Source organism: Pimephales promelas, chromosome 24, assembly GCF_988280905.1.
Source record: "Pimephales promelas chromosome 24, fPimPro1.hap1.1, whole genome shotgun sequence".
Classification (NCBI taxonomy): domain Eukaryota; kingdom Metazoa; phylum Chordata; class Actinopteri; order Cypriniformes; family Leuciscidae; genus Pimephales; species Pimephales promelas.
In genome coordinates, this window is record NC_142792.1 from 9,135,353 (window position 1) to 9,158,742 (window position 23,390).

The 23,390-nt window shown below is 38.8% G+C and overlaps 2 protein-coding genes across 2 annotated transcripts; both read right to left on the reverse strand.

Annotated features, from left to right (window-relative positions):
- Positions 1–8,359: 8,359 nt before the first annotated feature.
- On the reverse strand, positions 8,360–12,563 carry pus7l (pseudouridine synthase 7 like). Its single transcript, XM_039668111.2, has 9 exons — positions 12,176–12,563; positions 11,164–11,926; positions 10,931–11,090; positions 10,030–10,225; positions 9,852–9,950; positions 9,677–9,758; positions 9,163–9,455; positions 8,973–9,026; positions 8,360–8,886 (listed from the first exon to the last, which is right to left on the reverse strand). Exons 2-9 carry the CDS (start codon positions 11,915–11,917, stop codon positions 8,599–8,601), a joined length of 1,926 nt encoding a protein of 641 aa, XP_039524045.2. The 5' UTR covers positions 11,918–11,926; positions 12,176–12,563; the 3' UTR covers positions 8,360–8,598.
- Positions 12,564–12,699: 136 nt separating this feature from the next.
- Positions 12,700–20,254, reverse strand: twf1b (twinfilin actin-binding protein 1b). The gene is made up of 9 exons (XM_039668112.2): positions 20,136–20,254; positions 19,329–19,406; positions 18,422–18,600; positions 17,455–17,550; positions 17,253–17,357; positions 15,887–16,012; positions 15,491–15,641; positions 14,466–14,587; positions 12,700–14,314 (listed from the first exon to the last, which is right to left on the reverse strand). Exons 1-9 carry the CDS (start codon positions 20,158–20,160, stop codon positions 14,147–14,149), a joined length of 1,050 nt encoding a protein of 349 aa, XP_039524046.1. The 5' UTR covers positions 20,161–20,254; the 3' UTR covers positions 12,700–14,146.
- Between the last annotated feature and the right edge of the window lie 3,136 nt (positions 20,255–23,390).

Genomic DNA, 23,390 nt, shown 5'->3' on the forward strand with positions numbered 1-23,390 from the left:
CTGAGTGCAAAAATGGAGGCTCTAGCCCCTTCCAGAGCTGAGATATCGAAACTCAAAAATTCGGCCCGAAAAAAAAACGACAGTGGTACCCCTTACGTTTTTTTTTTTGGGCGAAAAATTAAGTTTCTCCAATCTTCCCAAATTCTGATAGAGGGCCATGAGACTTAGACCTGAGTGCAAAAATGGAGGCTCTAGCCCCTTCCAGAGCTGAGATATCGAAACTCAAAAATTCGTCCTGAAAAAAAAAACGACAGTGGTACCCTTTACGGTTTTTTTTTTGGGCAAAAAATTAAGTTTCTCCAATCTTCCCAAATTCTGATAGAGGGCCATGAGACTTAGACCTGAGTGCAAAAATGGAGGCTCTAGCCCCTTCCAGAGCTGAGATATCGAAACTCAAAAATTCGGCCCGAAAAAAAAAAACGACAGTGGTACCCTTTACGTTTTTTTTTTTGGGCGAAAAATTAAGTTTCTCCAATCTTCCCAAATTCTGATAGAGGGCCATGAGACTTAGACCTGAGTGCAAAAATGGAGGCTCTAGCCCCTTCCAGAGCTGAGATATCGAAACTCAAAAATTCGGCCCGAAAAAAAAAAACGACAGTGGTACCCCTTACGTTTTTTTTTTGGGCGAAAAATTAAGTTTCTCCAATCTTCCCAAATTCTGATAGAGAGCCATGAGACTTAGACCTGAGTGCAAAAATGGAGGCTCTAGCCCCTTCCAGAGCTGAGATATCGAAACTCAAAAATTCGGCCCGAAAAAAAAACGACAGTGGTACCCCTTACGTTTTTTTTTTTTTGGGCGAAAAATTAAGTTTCTCCAATCTTCCCAAATTCTGATAGAGGGCCATGAGACTTAGACCTGAGTGCAAAAATGGAGGCTCTAGCCCCTTCTAGAGCTGAGATATCGAAACTCAAAAATTCGGCCCGAAAAAAAAACGACAGTGGTACCCCTTACGTTTTTTTTTTGGGCGAAAAATTAAGTTTCTCCAATCTTCCCAAATTCTGATAGAGGGCCATGAGACTTAGAACTGAGTGCAAAAATGGAGGCTCTAGCCCCTTCCAGAGCTGAGATATCGAAACTCAAAAATTCGGCCCGGAAAAAAAACCACAGTGGTACCCCTTACGTTTTTTTTTTTTGGGCGAAAAATTAAGTTTCTCTAATATTCCCAAATTCTGATAGAGGGCCATGAGACTTAGACCTGAGTGCAAAAATGGAGGCTCTAGCCCCTTCCAGAGCTGAGATATCGAAACTCAAAAATTCGGCCCGAAAAAAAAACGACAGTGGTACCCCTTACGTTTTTTTTTTGGGCGAAAAATTAAGTTTCTCCAATCTTCCCAAATTCTGATAGAGGGCCATGAGACTTAGACCTGAGTGCAAAAATGGAGGCTCTAGCCCCTTCCAGAGCTGAGATATCGAAACTCAAAAATTCGGCCCGAAAAAAAAAAAACGACAGTGGTACCCCTTACGTTTATTTTTTTTTGGGCGAAAAATTAAGTTTCTCCAATCTTCCCAAATTCTGATAGAGGGCCATGAGACTTAGACCTGAGTGCAAAAATGGAGGCTCTAGCCCCTTCCAGAGCTGAGATATTGAAACTCAAAAATTCGGCCCGAAAAAAAACCGACAGTGGTACCCCTTACGTTTTTTTTTTGGGCAAAAAATTAAGTTTCTCCAATCTTCCCAAATTCTGATAGAGGGCCATGAGACTTAGAACTGAGTGCAAAAATGGAGGCTCTAGCCCCTTCCAGAGCTGAGATATCGAAACTCAAAAATTCGGCCCGAAAAAAAAACGACAGTGGTACCCCTTACGTTTTTTTTTTTTGGGCGAAAAATTAAGTTTCTCTAATCTTCCCAAATTCTGATAGAGGGCCATGAGACTTAGACCTGAGTGCAAAAATGGAGGCTCTAGCCCCTTCCAGAGCTGAGATATCGAAACTCAAAAATTCGGCCCGAAAAAAAAAAAACGACAGTGGTACCCCTTACGTTTATTTTTTTTTGGGCGAAAAATTAAGTTTCTCCAATCTTCCCAAATTCTGATAGAGGGCCATGAGACTTAGACCTGAGTGCAAAAATGGAGGCTCTAGCCCCTTCCAGAGCTGAGATATCGAAACTCAAAAATTCGGCCCGAAAAAAAAAACGACAGTGGTACCCCTTACGTTTTTTTTTTTGGGCAAAAAATTAAGTTTCTCCAATCTTCCCAAATTCTGATAGAGGGCCATGAGACTTAGACCTGAGTGCAAAAATGGAGGCTCTAGCCCCTTCCAGAGCTGAGATATCGAAACTCAAAAATTCGGCCCGAAAAAAAAAACGACAGTGGTACCTCTTACGGTTTTTTTTTGGGCGAAAAATTAAGTTTCTCCAATCTTCCCAAATTCTGATAGAGAGCCATGAGACTTAGACCTGAGTGCAAAAATGGAGGCTCTAGCCCCCTCCAGAGCTGAGATATCGAAACTCAAAAATTCGGCCCGAAAAAAAAACGACAGTGGTACCCCTTACATTTTTTTTTTGGGCGAAAAATTAAGTTTCTCCAATCTTCCCAAATTCTGATAGAGGGCCATGAGACTTAGACCTGAGTGCAAAAATGGAGGCTCTAGCCCCTTCCAGAGCTGAGATATCGAAACTCAAAAATTCGGCCCGAAAAAAAAACGACAGTGGTACCCCTTACGTTTTTTTTTTGGGCGAAAAATTAAGTTTCTCCAATCTTCCCAAATTCTGATAGAGGGCCATGAGACTTAGAACTGAGTGCAAAAATGGAGGCTCTAGCCCCTTCCAGAGCTGAGATATCGAAACTCAAAAATTCGGCCCGAAAAAAAAACGACAGTGGTACCCCTTACGTTTTTTTTTTGGGCGAAAAATTAAGTTTCTCCAATCTTCCCAAATTCTGATAGAGGGCCATGAGACTTAGACCTGAGTGCAAAAATGGAGGCTCTAGTCCCTTCCAGAGCTGAGATATCGAAACTCAAAAATTCGGCCCGAAAAAAAAACGACAGTGGTACCCCTTACGTTTTTTTTTTGGGCGAAAAATTACGTTTCTCCAATCTTCCCAAATTCTGATAGAGGGCCATGAGACTTAGACCTGAGTGCAAAAATGGAGGCTCTAGCCCCTTCCAGAGCTGAGATATCGAAACTCAAAAATTCGGCCCGAAAAAAAAAACGACAGTGGTACCCCTTACGTTTTTTTTTTTTGGGGCTAAAAATTAAGTTTCTCCAATCTTCCCAAATTCTGATAGAGGGCCATTAAACTTAGACCTGAGTGCAAAAATGGAGGTTCTAGCCCCTTCCAGAGCTGAGATATCGAAACTCAAAAATTCGTCCCGAAAAAAAAACGACAGTGGTACCCTTTACGTTTTTTTTTTTTGGGCAAAAAATTAAGTTTCTCCAATCTTCCCAAATTCTGATAGAGGGCCATGAGACTTAGACCTGAGTGCAAAAATGGAGGCTCTAGCCCCTTCCAGAGCTGAGATATCGAAACTCAAAAATTCGTCCCGAAAAAAAAAACGACAGTGGTACCCCTTACGTTTTTTTTTGGGGGCGAAAAATTTAGTTTCTCCAATCTTCCCAAATTCTGATAGAGGGCCATGAGACTTAGACCTGAGTGCAAAAATGGAGGCTCTAGCCCCTTCCAGAGCTGAGATATCGGAACTCAAAAATTCGGCCCGAAAAAAAAACGACAGTGGTACCCCTTACGTTTTTTTTTTTTGGGCGAAAAATTAAGTTTCTCCAATCTTCCCAAATTCTGATAGAGGGCCATGAGACTTAGACCTGAGTGCAAAAATGGAGGCTCTAGCCCCTTCCAGAGCTGAGATATCGAAACTCAAAAATTCGGCCCGAAAAAAAAAACGACAGTGGTACCCCTTACGTTTTTTTTTTTGGGCGAAAAATTAAGTTTCTCCAATCTTCCCGAATTCTGATAGAGGGCCATGAGACTTAGACCTGAGTGCAAAAATGGAGGCTCTAGCCCCTTCCAGAGCTGAGATATCGAAACTCAAAAATTCGTCCCGAAAAAAAAACGACAGTGGTACCCTTTACGTTTTTTTTTTTGGGCAAAAAATTAAGTTTCTCCAATCTTCCCAAATTCTGATAGAGGGCCATGAGACTTAGACCTGAGTGCAAAAATGGAGGCTCTAGCCCCTTCCAGAGCTGAGATATCGAAACTCAAAAATTCGGCCCGAAAAAAAAACGACAGTGGTACCCCTTACGTTTTTTTTTTGGGCGAAAAATTAAGTTTCTCCATTCTTCCCAAATTCTGATAGAGGGCCATGAGACTTAGACCTGAGTGCAAAAATGGAGGCTCTAGCCCCTTCCAGAGCTGAGATATCGAAACTCAAAAATTCGGCCCGAAAAAAAAACGACAGTGGTACCCCTTACGTTTTTTTTTTTCGCGAAAAATTAAGTTTCTCCAATCTTCCCAAATTCTGATAGAGAGCCATGAGACTTAGACCTGAGTGCAAAAATGGAGGCTCTAGCCCCTTCCAGAGCTGAGATATCGAAACTCAAAAATTCGGCCCGAAAAAAAAACGACAGTGGTACCCCTTACGGTTTTTTTTTGGGCGAAAAATTAAGTTTCTCCAATCTTCCCAAATTCTGATGGCCATGAGACTTAGACCTGAGTGCAAAAATGGAGGCTCTAGCCCCTTCCAGAGCTGAGATATCGAAACTCAAAAATTCGGCCCGAAAAAAAAACGACAGTGGTACCCCTTACGTTTTTTTTTTTGGGCGAAAAATTAAGTTTCTCTAATCTTCCCAAATTCTGATAGAGGGCCATGAGACTTAGACCTGAGTGCAAAAATGGAGGCTCTAGCCCCTTCCAGAGCTGAGATATCGAAACTCAAAAATTCGGCCCGAAAAAAAAAACGACAGTGGTACCCCTTACATTTTTTTTTGGGGCAAAAAATTAAGTTTCTCCAATCTTCCCAAATTCTGATAGAGGGCCATGAGACTTAGACCTGAGTGCAAAAATGGAGGCTCTAGCCCCTTCCAGAGCTGAGATATCGAAACTCAAAAATTCGGCCCGAAAAAAAAAAACGACAGTGGTACCCCTTACGTTTTTTTTTTGGGGCGAAAAATTAAGTTTCTCCAATCTTCCTAAATTCTGATAGAGGGCCATGAGACTTAGACCTGAGTGCAAAAATGGAGGCTCTAGCCCCTTCCAGAGCTGAGATATCGAAACTCAAAAATTCGGCCCGAAAAAAAAACGACAGTGGTACCCCTTACGTTTTTTTTTGGGGCGAAAAATTAAGTTTCTCCAATCTCCCCAAATTCTGATAGAGGGCCATGAGACTTAGACCTGAGTGCAAAAATGGAGGCTCTAGCCCCTTCCAGAGCTGAGATATCGAAACTCAAAAATTCGGCCCAAAAAAAAAAAAAAGTGGTACCCCTAACGTTTTTTTTTTTGGGCGAAAAATTAAGTTTCTCCAATCTTCCCAAATTCTGATAGAGGGCCATTTGACTTAGACCTGAGTGCAAAAATGGAGGCTCTAGCCCCTTCCAGAGCTGAGATATCGAAACTCAAAAATTCGGCCCGAAAAAAAAACGACAGTGGTACCCCTTACGTTTTTTTTTTGGGCGAAAAATTAAGTTTCTCCAATCTTCCCAAATTCTGATAGAGGGCCATGAGACTTAGACCTGAGTGCAAAAATGGAGGCTCTAGCCCCTTCCAGAGCTGAGATATCGAAACTCAAAAACTCGGCCCGAAAAAAAAAAACGACAGTGGTACCCCTTACGTTTTTTTTTTGGGGCGAAAAATTAAGTTTCTCCAATCTTCCCAAATTCTGATAGAGGGCCATGAGACTTAGACCTGAGTGCAAAAATGGAGGCTCTAGCCCCTTCCAGAGCTGAGATATCGAAACTCAAAAATTCGGCCCGAAAAAAAAACGACAGTGGTACCCCTTACGTTTTTTTTTTGGGCGAAAAATTAAGTTTCTCCAATCTTCCCAAATTCTGATAGAGGGCCATGAGACTTAGACCTGAGTGCAAAAATGGAGGCTCTAGCCCCTTCCAGAGCTGAGATATCGAAACTCAAAAATTCGGCCCGAAAAAAAAACGACAGTGGTACCCCTTACGTTTTTTGTTTTTTTTTGGGTGAAAAATTAAGTTTCTCCAATCTTCCCAAATTCTGATAGAGGGCCATGAGACTTAGACCTGAGTGCAAAAATGGAGGCTCTAGCCCCTTCCAGAGCTGAGATATCGAAACTCAAAAACTCGGCCCGAAAAAAAAACGACAGTGGTACCCCTTACGTTTTTTTTTTTTTGGGCGAAAAATTAAGTTTCTCCAATCTTCCCAAATTCTGATAGAGGGCCATGAGACTTAGACCTGAGTGCAAAAATGGAGGCTCTAGCCCCTTCCAGAGCTGAGATATCGAAACTCAAAAATTCGGCCCGAAAAAAAAACGACAGTGGTACCCCTTACGTTAACTGCCTCTTTCAGCCTCTTCTGCCAGCTCTTTCATGGCTTTCCGGTGCCATATGCCTGTTGCACCCATGTCGCGGAGCAGACGAGAGGTTGAGGAGCCCACGAACCCCCGGCACCCCACCTCCACAGGGTATGTGACTGCCCTCCAACCAGCCTCCCTGCACTCTGCAGCCAGATCAAAATATTTGGCCCGCTTCCGCTCATGGGCAGCTTCAAGTCCTCCTTCCCATGGGACTGTGAGCTCCGCCATCAGGACCACCTTGCAAGCAGCAGACCACAGCACCAGATCTGGACATTTCCACTATCTCCCTGGGAAACTGGAGCTGCTTACCAAGCTCGACTGCTAGTGTCCACCCCTTGCCTGGTGTAAGGAATCTTCCTGTGTCCTTCCGGTGGTGGGTGTTACCCCTCTCCCCAGCCCTCGTGAACTGGATGGAATGTAAAATGCAACAACTTATTTCTTGAGCCACTGAGTCTCTCAAGGGCAGGAATGTTTTTGACGTGTTTTATTGAGACCTTTGTGTTATAAATGAGAGGTTTGAACCCTTGTCTCTATTTCCACTTTATCTGCAAGTGACGTGTTTAACCACTGCAGCATCATGTCCTTCAAGTAGTGATTTGGGGATTTTAGTGATTTGATACACAGTTTATCATGAGCAAAAGTGAAATTTGAACTCCAGACTCAGCGCTTTATCTCCTGAGCCACTGAGTCTGAGAAGCTGTTTGGTTTTTTTTTTCAAGGGTTTGTTTTCTGTGATGAATAGCTTCAGTAATTGTGGGATTTAAACACAGACCACCATGCATTATAAGGCAAGCAATTAGCCACTGAGGCCCTGTCCACAATACTGCGTTTTCGTTTAAAAACGGAGAATTAAAACGAAAACGATCTCCGTCCACACTAGCGTTTTACCTGCGTATTAGAATTTATCTCCGTCCACACTAAAACGACTGAAAACGTGGATCACGTGACCATTCACCAACACTGGGCATGCGCGCGCCGGTGTAAGTGGTTGGCGAATCAGGGAAAGATACGTCATGACTGATGACACCCAATCATAGAGCCGAGCGTGAGCCTCTGCGTCATCGTTTGTAAACTCCTCCGTTTTGTCTCGTCCACACTAAAACACCCTCCGGAGATTCAAAACGCAAAACGCAGCTGCAGCGTTTCTAAACTTCTCCGTTTTAGGTCTTCGTTTTTCCCGTTTTAGTGTGGACGGGAGGTGCAAACGTAGCAAAAGGTCTCCGTTTTTAAACGAAAACGCAGTAGTGTGGACGGGGCCTGAGCCACAGATGTTGCTGAGTTGTCTGATTTTCAGTCTAGCTAAAGCATTCAAACTCAGGACTTAAAAGGCAGTGTATTATTTACATTTACAGGCATTATTATTTACAAAATAATAGATTTGATGTAAAACATTTAAGTTTTAGTCCTCTCACCTGCGACTCGCCACCTCAGTTTTGTAGTTTTAATTATTAAAGCAGATACACTTACTGACCACAAGAGGGAGCTGATGATCATCTGTTTGTCAATGTGAGAGACTTGTTAGAATGAAAATGTTAAAGCTACACTCACTGTGTGATTTTTACCCGCATCTAGCGGTGAAAATGTATATGACCATCCAGAGAATATTAGTTTCTGTTCCTGTCAATTCTGATTTCATTTTAACTCCTACGGTGGCCAATGTAGTCCAAGATTAACATGGCTTCCAGTTCGACCTCGTCCATGAGTGTTAACTCAAACAAAAGGCAAAGCTTGAATCAACGGGTGTGTACCTCTTTGGCTAATGTACTTTCAAGATAGAGGGGCAACATGGCGACCGACATTAGAACCCCTTACCCGTATGTATTTTCAATGGCATATTATACACTCACAAGAATACTTTATTACATTGGCACAGAACATCCTTTAAAATCCCTAATGCACATGACATACAGACCACAGGTATACTTTGAATCAATGTATATCTGTTGGTTTTAATGAAAGAAAATATTTTCTGTTAATACCTGGACTTTCAGACACCATAGTTATGGATTGGGTTGTTATCCTGATGTTCCTCTTCTTTTCTTGTAAGTGGTTAATCCATCTGAGAGCACAAATGCTTTATGACAAGAAGTCCAAAATATTTCTCACCAGCCCGTCATATTCAACATTACCAAAGATCCACATTATTTAGACTGTAAACATCTTACGAACTATGAAATATTAAGCTTCATAATCTCTCTGAGACACACAGTAGCGTAGCAGGATGCATCCAGGTCAAAGGTTAGAGACAGACTTGGCTGCTCCGCAGTCCGCAAGCTGTATGTGATGTTCTGTGGCTTTGCGAGCAGGGGGCGATAACACCCCGGGACGTTGAGTTTAAGAGGAGTCACTCTAAAACGGCATGACCCCAAGCCATCCTGAGCCAATCTGTTCTGATACCATTGGCCCAGCAGGTTTTCTGGGTACTTGACACTATTCCCTGGCATCGGAAGAATCACCTAGAAGAAAACCAGCAGAAAAAATAGAAACTGATGGGTAAGGGTTAGCAGACAGCAAGAGAAAAGGAGGCATTTGAACATAGTACCTGGTCTAATGAGAAAACTTCATCCTTCTCCTCCTCAGAGGTCACAACATGGACCTACAACACAGAAATCAAACAATTACTACAAGTGATATGACCATAAATTAATATTTTCATATATATATATACACAGTATATTTAAAAAAACATTTATGGTTAAAGAACTATATATTATATATACACATTTCCTAACCTGTGGAGCGTTCAGTTCCTCTGTGGTGCTTTTGTGTCCCGTTTCACATCTAGCCCAAACCAGATCTCCATGGACAGTCTTTAAGCCCAGTTTTTGGAGCCGGTATTTGGCTGCTTCGTTCCACACTCTGCTACAGTAAGAGTGGAGGTAAAAGACCCTCATGCTGTGGGGTAAACTGAGCCAGCCACGTATGCAACCCTCCTGCCTGCTGCCGTACCGGTGGAGTGCACGGAGCATAAGCCGCTCTCTAGCTTTGTAAGCTGGCATAAGTGTCAAGCTCTCCTTGGCATTCCCTGAAGAAAGAGATGTAAGGAAATGGCTTGTTGTTCTTGGGTGCACAGGCACTGAAATCTATGAAGCAACAATGTTTACTATTTTTCTATAGAAAGACTAGTATGCAAAGAAACATAGTCAAAAGGGTTTGGAATGAAACGGATCAGCAAATAATGACCAAATTGAAATTTTGGGGTGAACTATCACAAGCTTCAGCTGTCAGAGAAATCCCAGCACAGACCTGTGAGAAGGAAATGACGTTTTGCCTTGTTCTGGAGGTCATCGCCATCCTCTGGGGTGAAGAACAGCTTAACAGAAGCCTCCTGCTCAAAACACCAACTGTTTTAGCACTTTCAAACAAAATACGGTGCACCAAATATAGACATTAAATGGAAATAAATGGCATGACGTAGTACTATATTCTCCTTCAAGAGCGCAAGTCCTATTTGGTCTGCTTGGACACACGATCCACTTCCAAACCTCTGGGGACCGTAATTATTCACAAAGCCTCTGATCTGTAAAAACAAAATTTTTTAACTTGTGTTTGTCCATTTCAATGATTTATTAAATGCTGGTGAACATGCACATAATTACCTTCACATTTTCCACGGCCTCTTTCACAAGCTGATGCAGCTCTGCAAGTCCATGTTTCCCATGAGGCTTCAGGTCTCTTATGACAAGATCAAAGTGATTTCCCTGGAGTCTGCCCAGCTTAAGGGGTTCAGACACAGGACGGACATGAGAGATCTGCATTCCTCTCCGCTCGAACTCTGAGACTTTGTCCAGCAACCTGCCAATACATTTTTTTTTTTATATTTATCTACAAATGGAGTGAAGTTTTTGAGGACAAGGACCCTTACATTTTAATGCCAAGAATCTCATTCCATGCATAAAAACATTTAAACTGTGTGGGAAAAATTATGTGAAATTATAAAGACAGCTAAATTAAAATAATTGAAATAAATTAAATTAAAAGAATTGTTTACAAGTAAATGTTATTTATACTGTTAGTGTAGTAAACCAAAATATATCTGGGGGGCATATATATATATATATAATTTATGATTAAAAAAATATTGTAGTTCATTGTGGGTTCTGCATAATTGCAGAACCCCCAAAAAATGGCAGACGACGCCAAAGTTAACAGTATTTCCAAATATTGTAATTTTCTTATAAAATGCATTTAATTTTACAATATTTTTTCTTCTTGTTAAGGTTAGAGAGAATACAATTTTTTTCATGATTTATGACTAGTTTTAAAATCACTGCTACACGTTCCATTGACATGTAAACATTAACTTTGACAGCCCTAAAAGTTTGTATTCTTTCCAATTATCTGCAGATACCCTATCCTGGGTATCCCCAGAGTTTGAAAACCACTATAGAGTGGAACATGGTCAACAAGACATTCCCAAAAATATTTTTTACTCAATACTCAAGAAAATAGAGAAACCAATGGGAAAAGACTGTGCTAATTGACCAACCAGCTGTTTACCTCTCTGGAGAGATCTTTTTGACCACCATGGCCTGGTAGGTGATGGCTCGCTTGTCTTTGATTCCCGCGTAGGTAAAATCGGAAGGAAGCACTCCGAGTACTGCAGCCATGTAGCTGATGGCCTCCAAAGTCTCCAAGTTCTCCTTCCGCAGCGTGAAAGCTGAGGGGAAATGAAGACTTGCATTTTAGGATCAGTTATAAATGATGATAAGTAGTGTGTCTTCTCCACTCACCTGTGTATAATGTCACCACCTCCTCCTCCTCTTGACAGTCTGCTATTGTTCTCTTCTTGGTTTGTTTACTTCTCTCCCTTAGTCTCACTGTAATGGAAGTCTTCTGCTGGTCGGTGAAGCTCTTGGTTTCCACAAGCTTTCCAAATCGCCTGCTAACAAAATGATGAACTGAAGTTCGGTGCTCCTTGCTATCATCGGGCAGGAAGGTGAACACAGAGCCGGGCACTTTGGCGTCAATGAACCTGAAGAACTCCTCGGCTTCTCCTTCGGAGGCTAAACTGGCGAGTTCCTTGAAGTCTGGGTCCTCTCTGACCCGAATCTCTGATTGGTTGGTTAAAGTCTGAAGAAAGGGGAAGTTGTATCGTACTGCTCTGTGAACAACAGCTCTCAGGTGCTTATCAGGATAAGTACCCAAAGACAGTTCTGCCTTTTCTTGGTCACAACTTTCATTTGGATTTGCTCTCATTTTGTTAGTGAAATGTTCCAGCTCTTCGTTCACAGCTGGACCCAGGATTAGATTCAGATCAAAGCAATCCTGATTTAAAATGTCAGTGTCATCTGGTTTAGATGGTTTTAATTTATCATCCCTTTCATTAGCTTGACTTTGTTGAGGTCGTTTTGTGTGTTCTTCCTGAACATTAGGGCTGTTAACAAGTTGTCCATGGGTGTCTATCTCAATAACCACAAAGTCTTGCGGTGAGTTTTTTATAGTCCCATAGAAACCTTCATGGTCTGATATAGTGTCCCTCTCCATTTTTGAATCCTAAACAAAAACGCACTTAGCGATAGAGTCACTGAATCATTTTATTGTGTAGCCTAAGTGATTTATAACAACTTGTATAAACATATGATGATATAATGAAATGGAAAGAGGATTTAATCGTTTTAACAAAATTGATTACATAAAATGATTACATAAGAAAAGGTCGTATCACTGTTACAAGGGCTCGAGCGATTAAAATTGTTATGTCAAAATAATAAAAATACAGGCGAAAATAGTGCGTTCACTCACCCGCGTGCTATTGTTGTCAGTTGATTACTTCCGCAACACGTGGTACCGCTCTTAAAGGCACAGAAGCGCAGAATTACAAGCGTCTTAACGGGACAGTTCACTCAAAAATTAAAATTATGTCATTTACTCATCTTCAAGTTGTTCCAAACCTGTATGAATTTCTTCATACATCTTCAAAAGAATACATTTTGAGCAATGAGAGTAACTTAAAAGCATCTAGCCTCAATTGTCTTCCATTTTTGTGTTCAACAGAAGAAAGAAATCCATTCAAGTTTGGAAGGTGAGTAAAAGATGACAGAATTTTCATTTTCTGTCATAAGTATCCCTTTAAATAAAAAAAAAATTTATTTATTTAAATAAAACACTTTCTATCCTTTTGCAATCTAATGTACTGATTACATAATGTGTGTAGGATAATATCACATTAAATCAATCATAATAATAACCACACATTAAGTATTAAGCTTAAATTAAATTAAAACAAAATAAACATGCACTATATCATGAAATAGATGACTCCCAAAGTATATCTTCAAATTTTTATTTTTCTCTCTCTTCTTTCTTATACAATGCATAGAAAAAGACATTTAAGACTCTACAATGATTCAGTTCCAGACTTCATAATACCCATAAACAGGAGAAATGTTAATAGTGGTTTGCCTGTTGTTGTTAATCAGCAGATGGATCGTCCCAGAGGATATGGAACATACAGTCCCTTCCCTTATGAGTGGTTTCAACAGCATCTCAAGCGAACTGAACTCCATGCACTGTATACATTAGTTTGGTTGCAAATGGCATGAAATGGAGGTTAACCATTAGTTGACATGTAAACATTCATTCAGACACACAGGATGGCCAGAAACCCCTGAAACCATGGACACTCAGATCAAGATGTTAGACAACGACATCATCTGAACAAACAGCTGTACAGGCTTAGAAAAATAGTTTCTTTGCAGGTTTAGTCTTCACTAGAGGAAAAATAGCTAATGGCTTTTTCAGATTTGTGTTACGACTGATTCAACTATAATCATATCTCTATAATTAAACAATCCTACGTTAAAAAAACAACAACGAAAAAGACAAGACCAATTTTTAAGAATTAAAACATATTTAAAAAGGTATTGGAACATTTTCAGCACATTATTCTTGGCAAATCCTTCATTGAAATCATCCCTACCTTATCGCTACAAGGTTCAGTGGCTGTCAAAATACTGATGAGCTTGTCAAGTGATTTATTTGGACGCTTATTTCAACCAAATCCATCGGAAAGTTAATAAATAATGCTTATGGCCTCATTCAATAGATCTGAACTTCTGACCTTCCTGATCAGACAACCACTTGGAGCAAGATTCACAGCCGTGGACTGTTTAACTTTCTGGGCTTGTTTTCCAAACATAAATCTTGCCTAATCTCCAAAGCCAATTTCCTGGACAAATATTAACTCAGCTAAAATATAGTTTTACTGGAAAGCTACCATTGAAGTGCTATACCTGGACTAGATTAGATATTAATTTATGGGAAACTATCTCTTAGTGTTTTTTTTTTTTTTCTTAATTTTTCTTCAAAAAGGGATTTTCCAAGAAAATCAATATCTATTTCTGGAAAACAAGCACTAAATGGAGTATCTATTTCAACAATATTGCACTACATCATAATCTTGGCTAATATGCAAGTAAACAGCATAATAGTGTTAAAACTATTTACCAGGAACATCACAGACGGCATCCTTGAATGCAAGTGAAGCTTCGTAAAATACATTCTCGTGTACCTCAATCCGTGTTCTTCGACATAGCGCATCATATTGCAAGCTACAAAATGTATTTTCACAGGCTTAGTGTTTTACTTTGTGCATAGATCAGTCTATAGGGCTGTGGTCTAGATGAGTCAATGGAAAATGGAAATTTGCTTCAGGACGGGGATTCATTAGACTAAGTGGAATGTGCCACTGTCAATCTCGGAATAGGAAGAGGTTTAATCGTCATCTCCACCGTCCCCCGGCGGCCTTGTGATTCGGCGGACCCCCCTCTTTCCGGTTGGCCCCTTGGGTTTGGCAAAAGCTTGCTTGTGCGCATGCTGCTTGGGATGGACCTCTTCGTACAGGAAATCACTGGTTAGTTCGTCACCGTTTTCAATTTCCAGCTGAAAGGATGGATAATTAAAAGAGAAACAGGTTGAAAACTATAACGTTGACATTATTGTAAATAGTCTGAGTCTGATTCCATGCCTCCAGGCATTTATGCTGTAATGTACTCGACACGGCAGTAAAAATGGTTAGGCGAGGATATCATACCTTTTTTGCAATTTCAATGCCCAAGTTTTTCTCCACTGTGTCTATAAGAGGGTTCTTGCAGCTTGAATACAGCATTCTCTCTTTGATGCTGCATTTATAACCAGGCATAGAGTAAATGAACACTGGAAAAACAAACACACGTACACAAAAAAGCATTAAAACAGAATTAAAATGCATCATAATGTAGTTATTCAAAATGACAAATTTAGAATAAAAAAAATAAACATCTTAAGTTAACTTGTGTGTGTATATATTAGGGTTGTCAAACGATTAATCGCGATTAATCGCATCCAAAATAAAAGTTTGTGTTTTCATAATATATGTGGGTGCACTATGTATAATTATTTTATATATATATATATATATATATATATATATATATAAATACACACACATGCTTGTATATATTTAAGAAATATTTTCATGCATATACTGTATATAGATTTATATAAAATTTATATTATACATAAATATTCTATATATAAATATATAGAATATTTATGTATGTATGTATATGTAAATATATAGAATATTTATGAATATTCATGAATATTAAAATATTTAGAATATTTTATATTATACATGAATATTCTATATATAAATAATATTTTTTTCTTAAATATACATGCATGTGTATGTATATATATATATATATATATATATATATATATATACACAAAATAATTATACACAGTGCACCCACATATATTATGAAAACACAAACTTTTATTTTGGATGCGATTAATCGTGATTAATCGTTTGACAGCCCTAGTATGTATATATATATATATATATATATATATATATATATATATATATATATATATATATTACATTACTTTTACAAATTACATTTCAAAATATACTAAAATATGAAACATTTTCAATTATAACAATGACAGTTTTTACTGTGTTTTTGATCAAATAAATGAAGCCTCACTAAGCATAAGAGACAAATAAAATGTTATATACACACATACAGTATTTATACATATTTTTTTTTTTATCTATAAACAATTGATTACCTGTGGACTCGAGGTAGTCTCCTTCATGAGAGTGTTTGTAAAGGAAAAAATGATATCTAGCCGCATCATTTGGGATCCTTTTAGGCAGATCTTTCAGATCCGTAGGAGCCGTGCTGAACAACTTGATGGATTCCTTAGGAAAATCTATTTCCTGTTAATGGGATAGACATGATCAATAAATATCACTTAATAGTTACTCTACAGCATGTATTTCTGTCAAGTGTTGGGGTAATGTGGCTAAGAGTCAACCCAACCAGTCTGTCAACAAGTTCAGGCCATTATGCACAGGCATTATTTCTTTATATCCAACAAATAGAGTAAAGGGTTAAAAAGAAGGATAAGATGCCATTGTACAGAGCTGCTGGGAGTGGTGGAAGGGGAAAAGGCCTGAAGTACCAGTTGAACGTAGTTAATCCTTTTCTCCCTGAACTGCTCCAGAGCCTGAATAGCTTCTCTCTGCATAGGGAACGCCACTCCCTGAAGCGTCTGCTGCTTTGTGTCAACATGGACGTCTGTCTGCAACTGAAAACACACATATACCCTTAACAACGTGTATGCACTGGCCTGTAATAACCAAAGCAGTCACAATGATTGTTAAATGATTAGTTAGGAACCACACTACAATTCATGGTGTAGTTTATTCTTCTAATGTCTACTACCGGTTCTTGCACTGCATTACAAAGAGCTTTTTGCACTTTAAAACACTGCACATACTATACACTTATTATTTAATATACAAAGTAAACATAACATTCAAACATATATTTGTTTTGCATGTATATATACTTTACTGTAAATAAATACTTACTTTTTTTTCTTATAACGGTATATACAGTATATTGGACTACTGTTGAATGCCTGAGCCTCAACCAAATGCATTCATATATACATACTGTACACAATAAAAATGCACATTTCAGTGCTGCAAGCCACATTCTGTGTTTCACCCACTGATTGAACTTCCTGCTTTGCTTCTCTGCCTCCTTTCATCTAGGATTGGGACCAGCGTTTCATCCACCCATCTACTCAATAAAATCTCTCTTTCAACAAATTAATAAAAATAAAACATCACAAAGCTGCTTTCCTCTCCTCTTATACATGTAGATTAGTGTAGTATTATCTTCCTCCCACAGCTGCTGCTCAGAGGGAGTTCAGGGAGCCTTTTGATTGGTTCATTAAGCTGCCTGTCATTCTGCAACACCCAATGAGGCGTTTAAGAGTCAGAGCATATCCTTTTATGGTTTATGGGAGGTTTGTATGCACTGCCAGCACCATCCTTTGAAATTGGTTCCAGAAGCTGGTTTAACTGAGCGAGTGCATGGGACTGAGCTTCTCTATTTTTAGTCAGCGTATGTTTGAGGTCAAATATTACATTTATGTTTTAAGCAGACTCTTTTCCACAAATCATGTTAATAATACACTAGGCTTTGACATGATGTCGTAAATAGATCAAAACAACAAACTGCATTACAAGATAAATACAAATATATCAGATCTACAACATGCATATTGCTAAGCAAACAATTCACAATGCAGTGTAGTGCACTAAACCATTCTGGCCTAATGGTTTCTAAAAGAGCAGCCTCAGATAACAGAGACGATTTTGTGCAAAATGTATCGAAACAGTTTTTTTGCCTCAGGATACAAAAGGCCTGAGGTGGACGGTTGGACTGATGCGGTTTTCACATTATTTGAATAAAACCACAGCAGGGCCTGACTAAGGTGTACACCCATGCTGTGTTTACGCCGATGTCAGCATTACCTCATTGAGTTTGATTTGCCTCAGTTCCTCCTCTGCTGCAGTCAAAGGCAGAGGCGCCGCCTGCGAGGTGAGGTACTTCCTGTAGCCGTTTAGAGAGATATCATCCTGGCCAGACAGAGACGCACGCGTTAGTGGGGAAACCAACGGCTGTGATTCGTTCATGAGAGAATTTGATTATAATGGCAGCTGATATATGTCATACCTTCACTGTGCCAAAAATCTCCTCTTTAATGTGGCCACCACCAAACTCTTTTTTCAGCGTGGCCCTCGTAGCAGCATACAACATCTTTTGTCGGACCTGAAAGAAAAGAAAATTGTTTTCAAAATAGGTTTCTGGATTTTTTTTTTAGGATCAGATAAATGTATTTTAACAGCATCAACATGCATCAGTAAAAAAGAACTTTTAACAGGCATGATCAAAAACCAAGCAAATGTATATAACAACAATATAAAACGCAATACATAAAGATAACAAATAATAAATGACAACATATAAGAATACTCAAAAAAAAATCATAATAGTAACAAATTAACAATATTAATATTATTTCTGTTTCCAGATCAACCTTGAAGTTGTTTTGTAAAAGAGCAGTTTGAGCAATTTAATCTTGCTCTAGATCAGCATGAAAGACTTATTTGGGTGCCATTGAGACTCTGACCATTTCAGTCTCTCTCTGTTTAACATTGAGGGAAAAAATTAGAATGGCAAATATGTAGACCTGTATCAGGTCAGCCCATGCTTTCCATAAAACCATATATATATATATATATATATATATATATATATATATATGTACTGTGAAAACTAGATTGACATCTAGATATTTTGCTTCGATGCAAAGACTATTATATGAGCATAACTAATATTTTCACTCTGTAGACAATCACAGTACTAGTGGATCTCCATAGATATCCACACTCACTTTAGATATACTCTTTTGTTATAACAATGGTACAATGTCCTTGATGATCATTCATTTCAACATAGTACTATAAAATAGGCTGTTTTAATATGGTTAAAACAAGCTTAACTGGGATATTTTTTTAAAGAGCTTTAAACCAGGATACTATAGAGTGGATGGATTAAAATGCACTGAGTGATGTCATCTCATGATTTCTTTTGGCCTCATACCAGCTGAAAGACGACGACATCATGCAAACAAACTCACTGGAGAGTGATCCGGAGACCAGGCTAGAAAGATCCACTCGTAACCCTGGTTGTTGGTGGAATCCAACCTGTAGAGAAGGTACGAGGGCATTTCGTCCTCCACGAGCGAAAGAACATAACTGTCCCATTCCTGGTCCCATTTCTTGGCAGCCCGTTTACTTCCGCCAAGAACTAACTTCTCTACAGGAAGAGAATTGAGGAAAGGAAAGTGTGATATGATTCATTTGGTCATACATGGATTGGACATACATCATTTTTTTCTATTTAAATCTTCTATTTATTTCAGTCAAATGCAAAATAAAAAGTACAGCATTATTCAACAGCTCAGAGAATGTGAGGTAAAGAAAAACAATAAAACAAAGTGAACATATAAAACAGATTTGGACAGATAAAGGAAATAGAAAACCTTTTGTTGGTTTCTTGTTTTGTGTTCTAATAAATAAATTAGATTTTCTATTGAGTAAAGGCCTGTTCACACCAGGGCCGATAATCAACAATGAAGATATACCGGTAGTTATAAACATATTTCTAAATTAAAAAGAATAGCACACCAGAACTATAATGATAACAGCGTAGAGGAAAAATATTATTGGAATCATTTTCACAACATTTTTTAATAAAACATTGACGGCCAATCAGAATCCACTCAACTTTAAAGAGCTTGAGCATTTAAAGCAGCAGGCGACAAAACTTCAGCACACTAATATAGTGATTTGTGAATGTAAAATTTTGCTGAAAATAAAAGAATAATGATGTAATTCTATTTTTCAGAAAACTTTGTAAATAAATTAAAATATTGTAAGGTTTTTTAATGTTTCTGTCAATTGAAAAATGCAAGTGAAAGGGGGTTTCAATACATTTTTGTACTTTGTTTTGATATTTTAAATGAAGTAAAACTGTTATCTCACCATTTTCAATCACTACTTTGATGAGCCGATATTCTCCATTCCGAGCCTTTGCAAAGATTTCTTTCACTTCCCCGGTAGCTGAGAAGAGAAAGCACAGGGCGATAAAGAACAGGACACAATGAATCCATTTATTCTGATCCGAAACAAAGCTGACCATCTCTGGATAACGGAATTGAAATTTGGCTGATGAACTAAAGCGAGAAATCTGAAGAGGCATTGTTAGGGGCAGTTTTAGGAGACTGTTGTCCATTCTTGGAGTAAGTTCTTTGAAATTCTTTGCAGAAATCACAATATTATCATGCAAAGTGATCTTTAATTAAACAATTAGCATAACTGCATTGATTCATAGTAATGTGTTGTCATGGTAACATAACGCCACTGCAGTAAAAGCCCAATCAATGTAAACACATGCCCATTGCATAATGCTTGGCAACAGCTTTGGATAAAGGTGACACGGTTATTACAGCTGGACCTTTGAAACCTGCTGTCTTCCTTATAAGTGCACACTCCCCAACTTCAGTTCGACTGCACACACACTGATAGTGAAAGACCAATCGGAGTTTATTTGCATGCCCATACGGAGCACCAAAAGGCAGAGTACACTTGACACAGATTCACTGTCTGTCTCTGGTTTGTTTACTGCTAGCTCCCAATAAAGCCCTACAAGGCAATTCAGTCTCAGCAACGGCCACAACAGGTTATTCTGTTTACAAACAATCGCCAAATAAAGAAACGTGCATTATAGCTATGTAATAAACTCCGTCCGACTTATTTGAATCGACGATAAACGATCATAAAGGTGTTTACCTTGGATGCCGGTTTGGTGAGACATTCTCGCTCTCTTGCGTCGGCCGGTTGGTTGATGATGGTAGTAGTGAAAGAACCAAAGAACACGGAAGTGGGAGAATGAACTACAGTAATTTGATAATCCTGTCATGTGATGTCATTACGTGACCCCGCCCATTGCGGCGTCCGTGTGTGTTTTTTTTTTTTTTTTTTTTTTTTTTTAGGAGCAAACTCTATAAATATAATTTTTATAAATATAAATATTTATAAATATAAAAATTATTACAAAAGTTGCCTTAAAAGCAACTTTCTATTGCTGCCCTAATATATATATATATATATATATATATATATATATATTCCCCTTAAATGCATATGTTATATAATGGTTACATAATTATCAAATAGCCTACTAAAATTAGCATTGATCGAATTGAATCATAACATCAATTGTAGTATGCACTATATTTTTCAAACTGGGGTCCGGGGACCCAGAGGGGGTAAGGGGGCCCGTGTAAAATCTGAAAGAAAAAGAAAAAAGTACAAAAAAAAAGAGTAAAAAAATAAAATAAACGTAATATAGGCTATTTTAGCTAGTTTTCCAAATAATATAATAGCCAGTTTTCTAAATAATACGAAAAATGTTTTGCTATAATATTACCTGTTCCCCATGGGTTTTATATATATATATATATATATATATATATATATATATATATATATATATATATATATATATATATATATATATATATATATATATATATATGCCCTTTAAATCTTAGCTTGGGGGGGCCCTCATGCAAGGATGATCATATTTGGGGCTTGACATCTCCTGCACTGTTCAGTTCATGCTGAGAGAAGCAAGGCGCTTGGCATTAGGTTCTGTGCACTTGGGACTGATCTTGGAAGTGCTGGAATTTCTCAAATGCAGGGTGGGGTTGAGAACATCCCACAGACATATAAATATACTGCCAGACTAAAGTGTTGTTACTGCGTGTGTGCGTGTGTGCGTGTGTGTGTGTGTGTATGTGTGTGTGTGCGTGTGTGTGCGTTAAATGAACCACAGACTCAGCAGGGAGGGGTAGTACTATGCAATGGTAGGGTAATTCATAGTCAAAGCAGACAAAACCTTCCTTGTGAATTAGAGGTTACTGGGCCACACACCCCAGTGCCAAAGGCCTTAATCAAGATCCTCTGCGATAGTTCTGTGTAATAACATATTCTATTTAAAGAATTAATTTCTATTATTACTCAAAACTGTCTGCTAGCTAATTACTAAAAAGTAATCTGTTCCTAACTGACTTCTCTTGATACATTAAAAACATTTTAAAGCAACTTTTTATCAATGAATCCAGCATTCCAAGAAAGACTGAATTGAAACTTTCCATTCCCCCCACATCAATTAGTTATTTCTGACCCGATGAAACATGTGTTTTGTAATATTGTCTGAATACCTGATTCATGCCGCAGGGGACATTCATTGTGATATGTGCAGCTTCTGTCTATCTGCTTATGTAAAGCACACAAAGGACAAGCGAAAGTCACATCTCAAAGCTATAAAAAATGCAAAGAGCCTGGATTTTCACAACTATGTTCAAGGATCAATTATACAGGAGACAGAGTGATGAAGCCAGTCAGTGTATATACATGCATGGGGATGATTAGGAGGCCATGATGATGGACAGAGGCCAATGCATGGCAACTTTATGGGATTTTTAGAGTCATGAACTCATTGGAATGACGGTGCTCTGTGACAGTATAGCATCCCCATCACTATACTGGGGCATTAGGACCCACACATACCCCAGGATGAGCACCCCCTGCTGGCCTCACTAACACCTCTTCCAGCGACAACCTATTTTACTTTTTTTTTTTTTTTTTTTTTCAATGTGATCAAGAACCAGGATAGGGCCTTGGTAGGGACTTGGAGGGGTCATGGGCCTTTCCCAGAAGGTTTCCCATCCAGGTACTAACCAGCCTCAATGCCCCGTGTGCATCTTGGTATACCTTAAATCTATTCTAAAGTGTACATAATAGTATGTAAATTGTAGCTACACTACTAAATGTAGAAACGTTTGAAAAGGATAACAGCTTTTTGTGCCATTTTTCTTCTCAGAGTATTAATAGAAAACTGGTATTCAGCTGATTTAACCACTAGGTGGTGCTATTATCCTATACGTTTTTGGAGCTCCTCTAGACTCCTCGCTTTTTTTATACTTAGACTATGAATTGTAAATCCAGGAAAGCAGTTGCAGATTGCAGGATTCACTTACCACAGATGTTTCATGTTATAGACTTAACAGAGAGCGCGAGTCTTCATTATACTCTTTAAAGACACCTTTAACGCAGCGACACAAAACAAACAGGACAAAGTTAACAAGCTGTCATGAGACACACACCCAGACACTCAGTAAGGTTCACAAGCAAGTACACATATAAAAATCCCTAGAACAAAAGAATATTGTCTGGCCTTCCTGTAATGGGAAAATAAATAGACCAATCTAAAGCTGCCATCAGGTGTTTGTCCAAAACTGAAAGGCCATATCAAAATACATATAGAGGCCATAACTCAAGCATTTGTTTGAGGGTGTGTGTGTGTGTTAGAGAGAGAGAGAGAAAGAGAATGAAAATGTGCAGGCTTATGTTTTTTTGTTTGTGTGTGTGTGTGTGTGTGTGTGTGTGTGCGTGTATGTGTGTGTATGTGCGTGCGTGCGCGCGTGGGAGGGAGATAGAGAAAGGTAGAGAACAGAAAAGATAGAGCCTGAAAAGATATTTCTGTCCATGACTATGATATTAGTGTACATAATTATGCATAGGCTTATAAAACCACCTACTGTAATGATGCACACGGTACGCTGACTCTTGGCTTAATATGAGATACTGTATAATGGATCTAACTGTTGGCTCTTTTTCAAAAGTCATTATTGAAAACCATCACTACAGGAAAATCCCACCATTCATCCTCTAACCCAAACCAAATTGCACCCCAAAGAAGATGTTATACATGTGTCTGAAAGATCTGCGGGAAAATTCACAGCCATTAGTCAAGAAATGGATGAATGCTTTCTCATTTTGAGGCCACTGAAAGCGTTCTTGCCTTCATCCGTCACTGGGCTCCTGGTATAGTGGCTTTGGCACCGCACGGCTGCTTTATTGCTCATATCCAGATGGACATCACCAACTTTTGGTGCTAAAAATTTCATGACCTTCAGCAGAGTAGGAGATTTATGGTCGCTGCACGACATCCAGTGCTACATTTATGGAGGAGGTTCA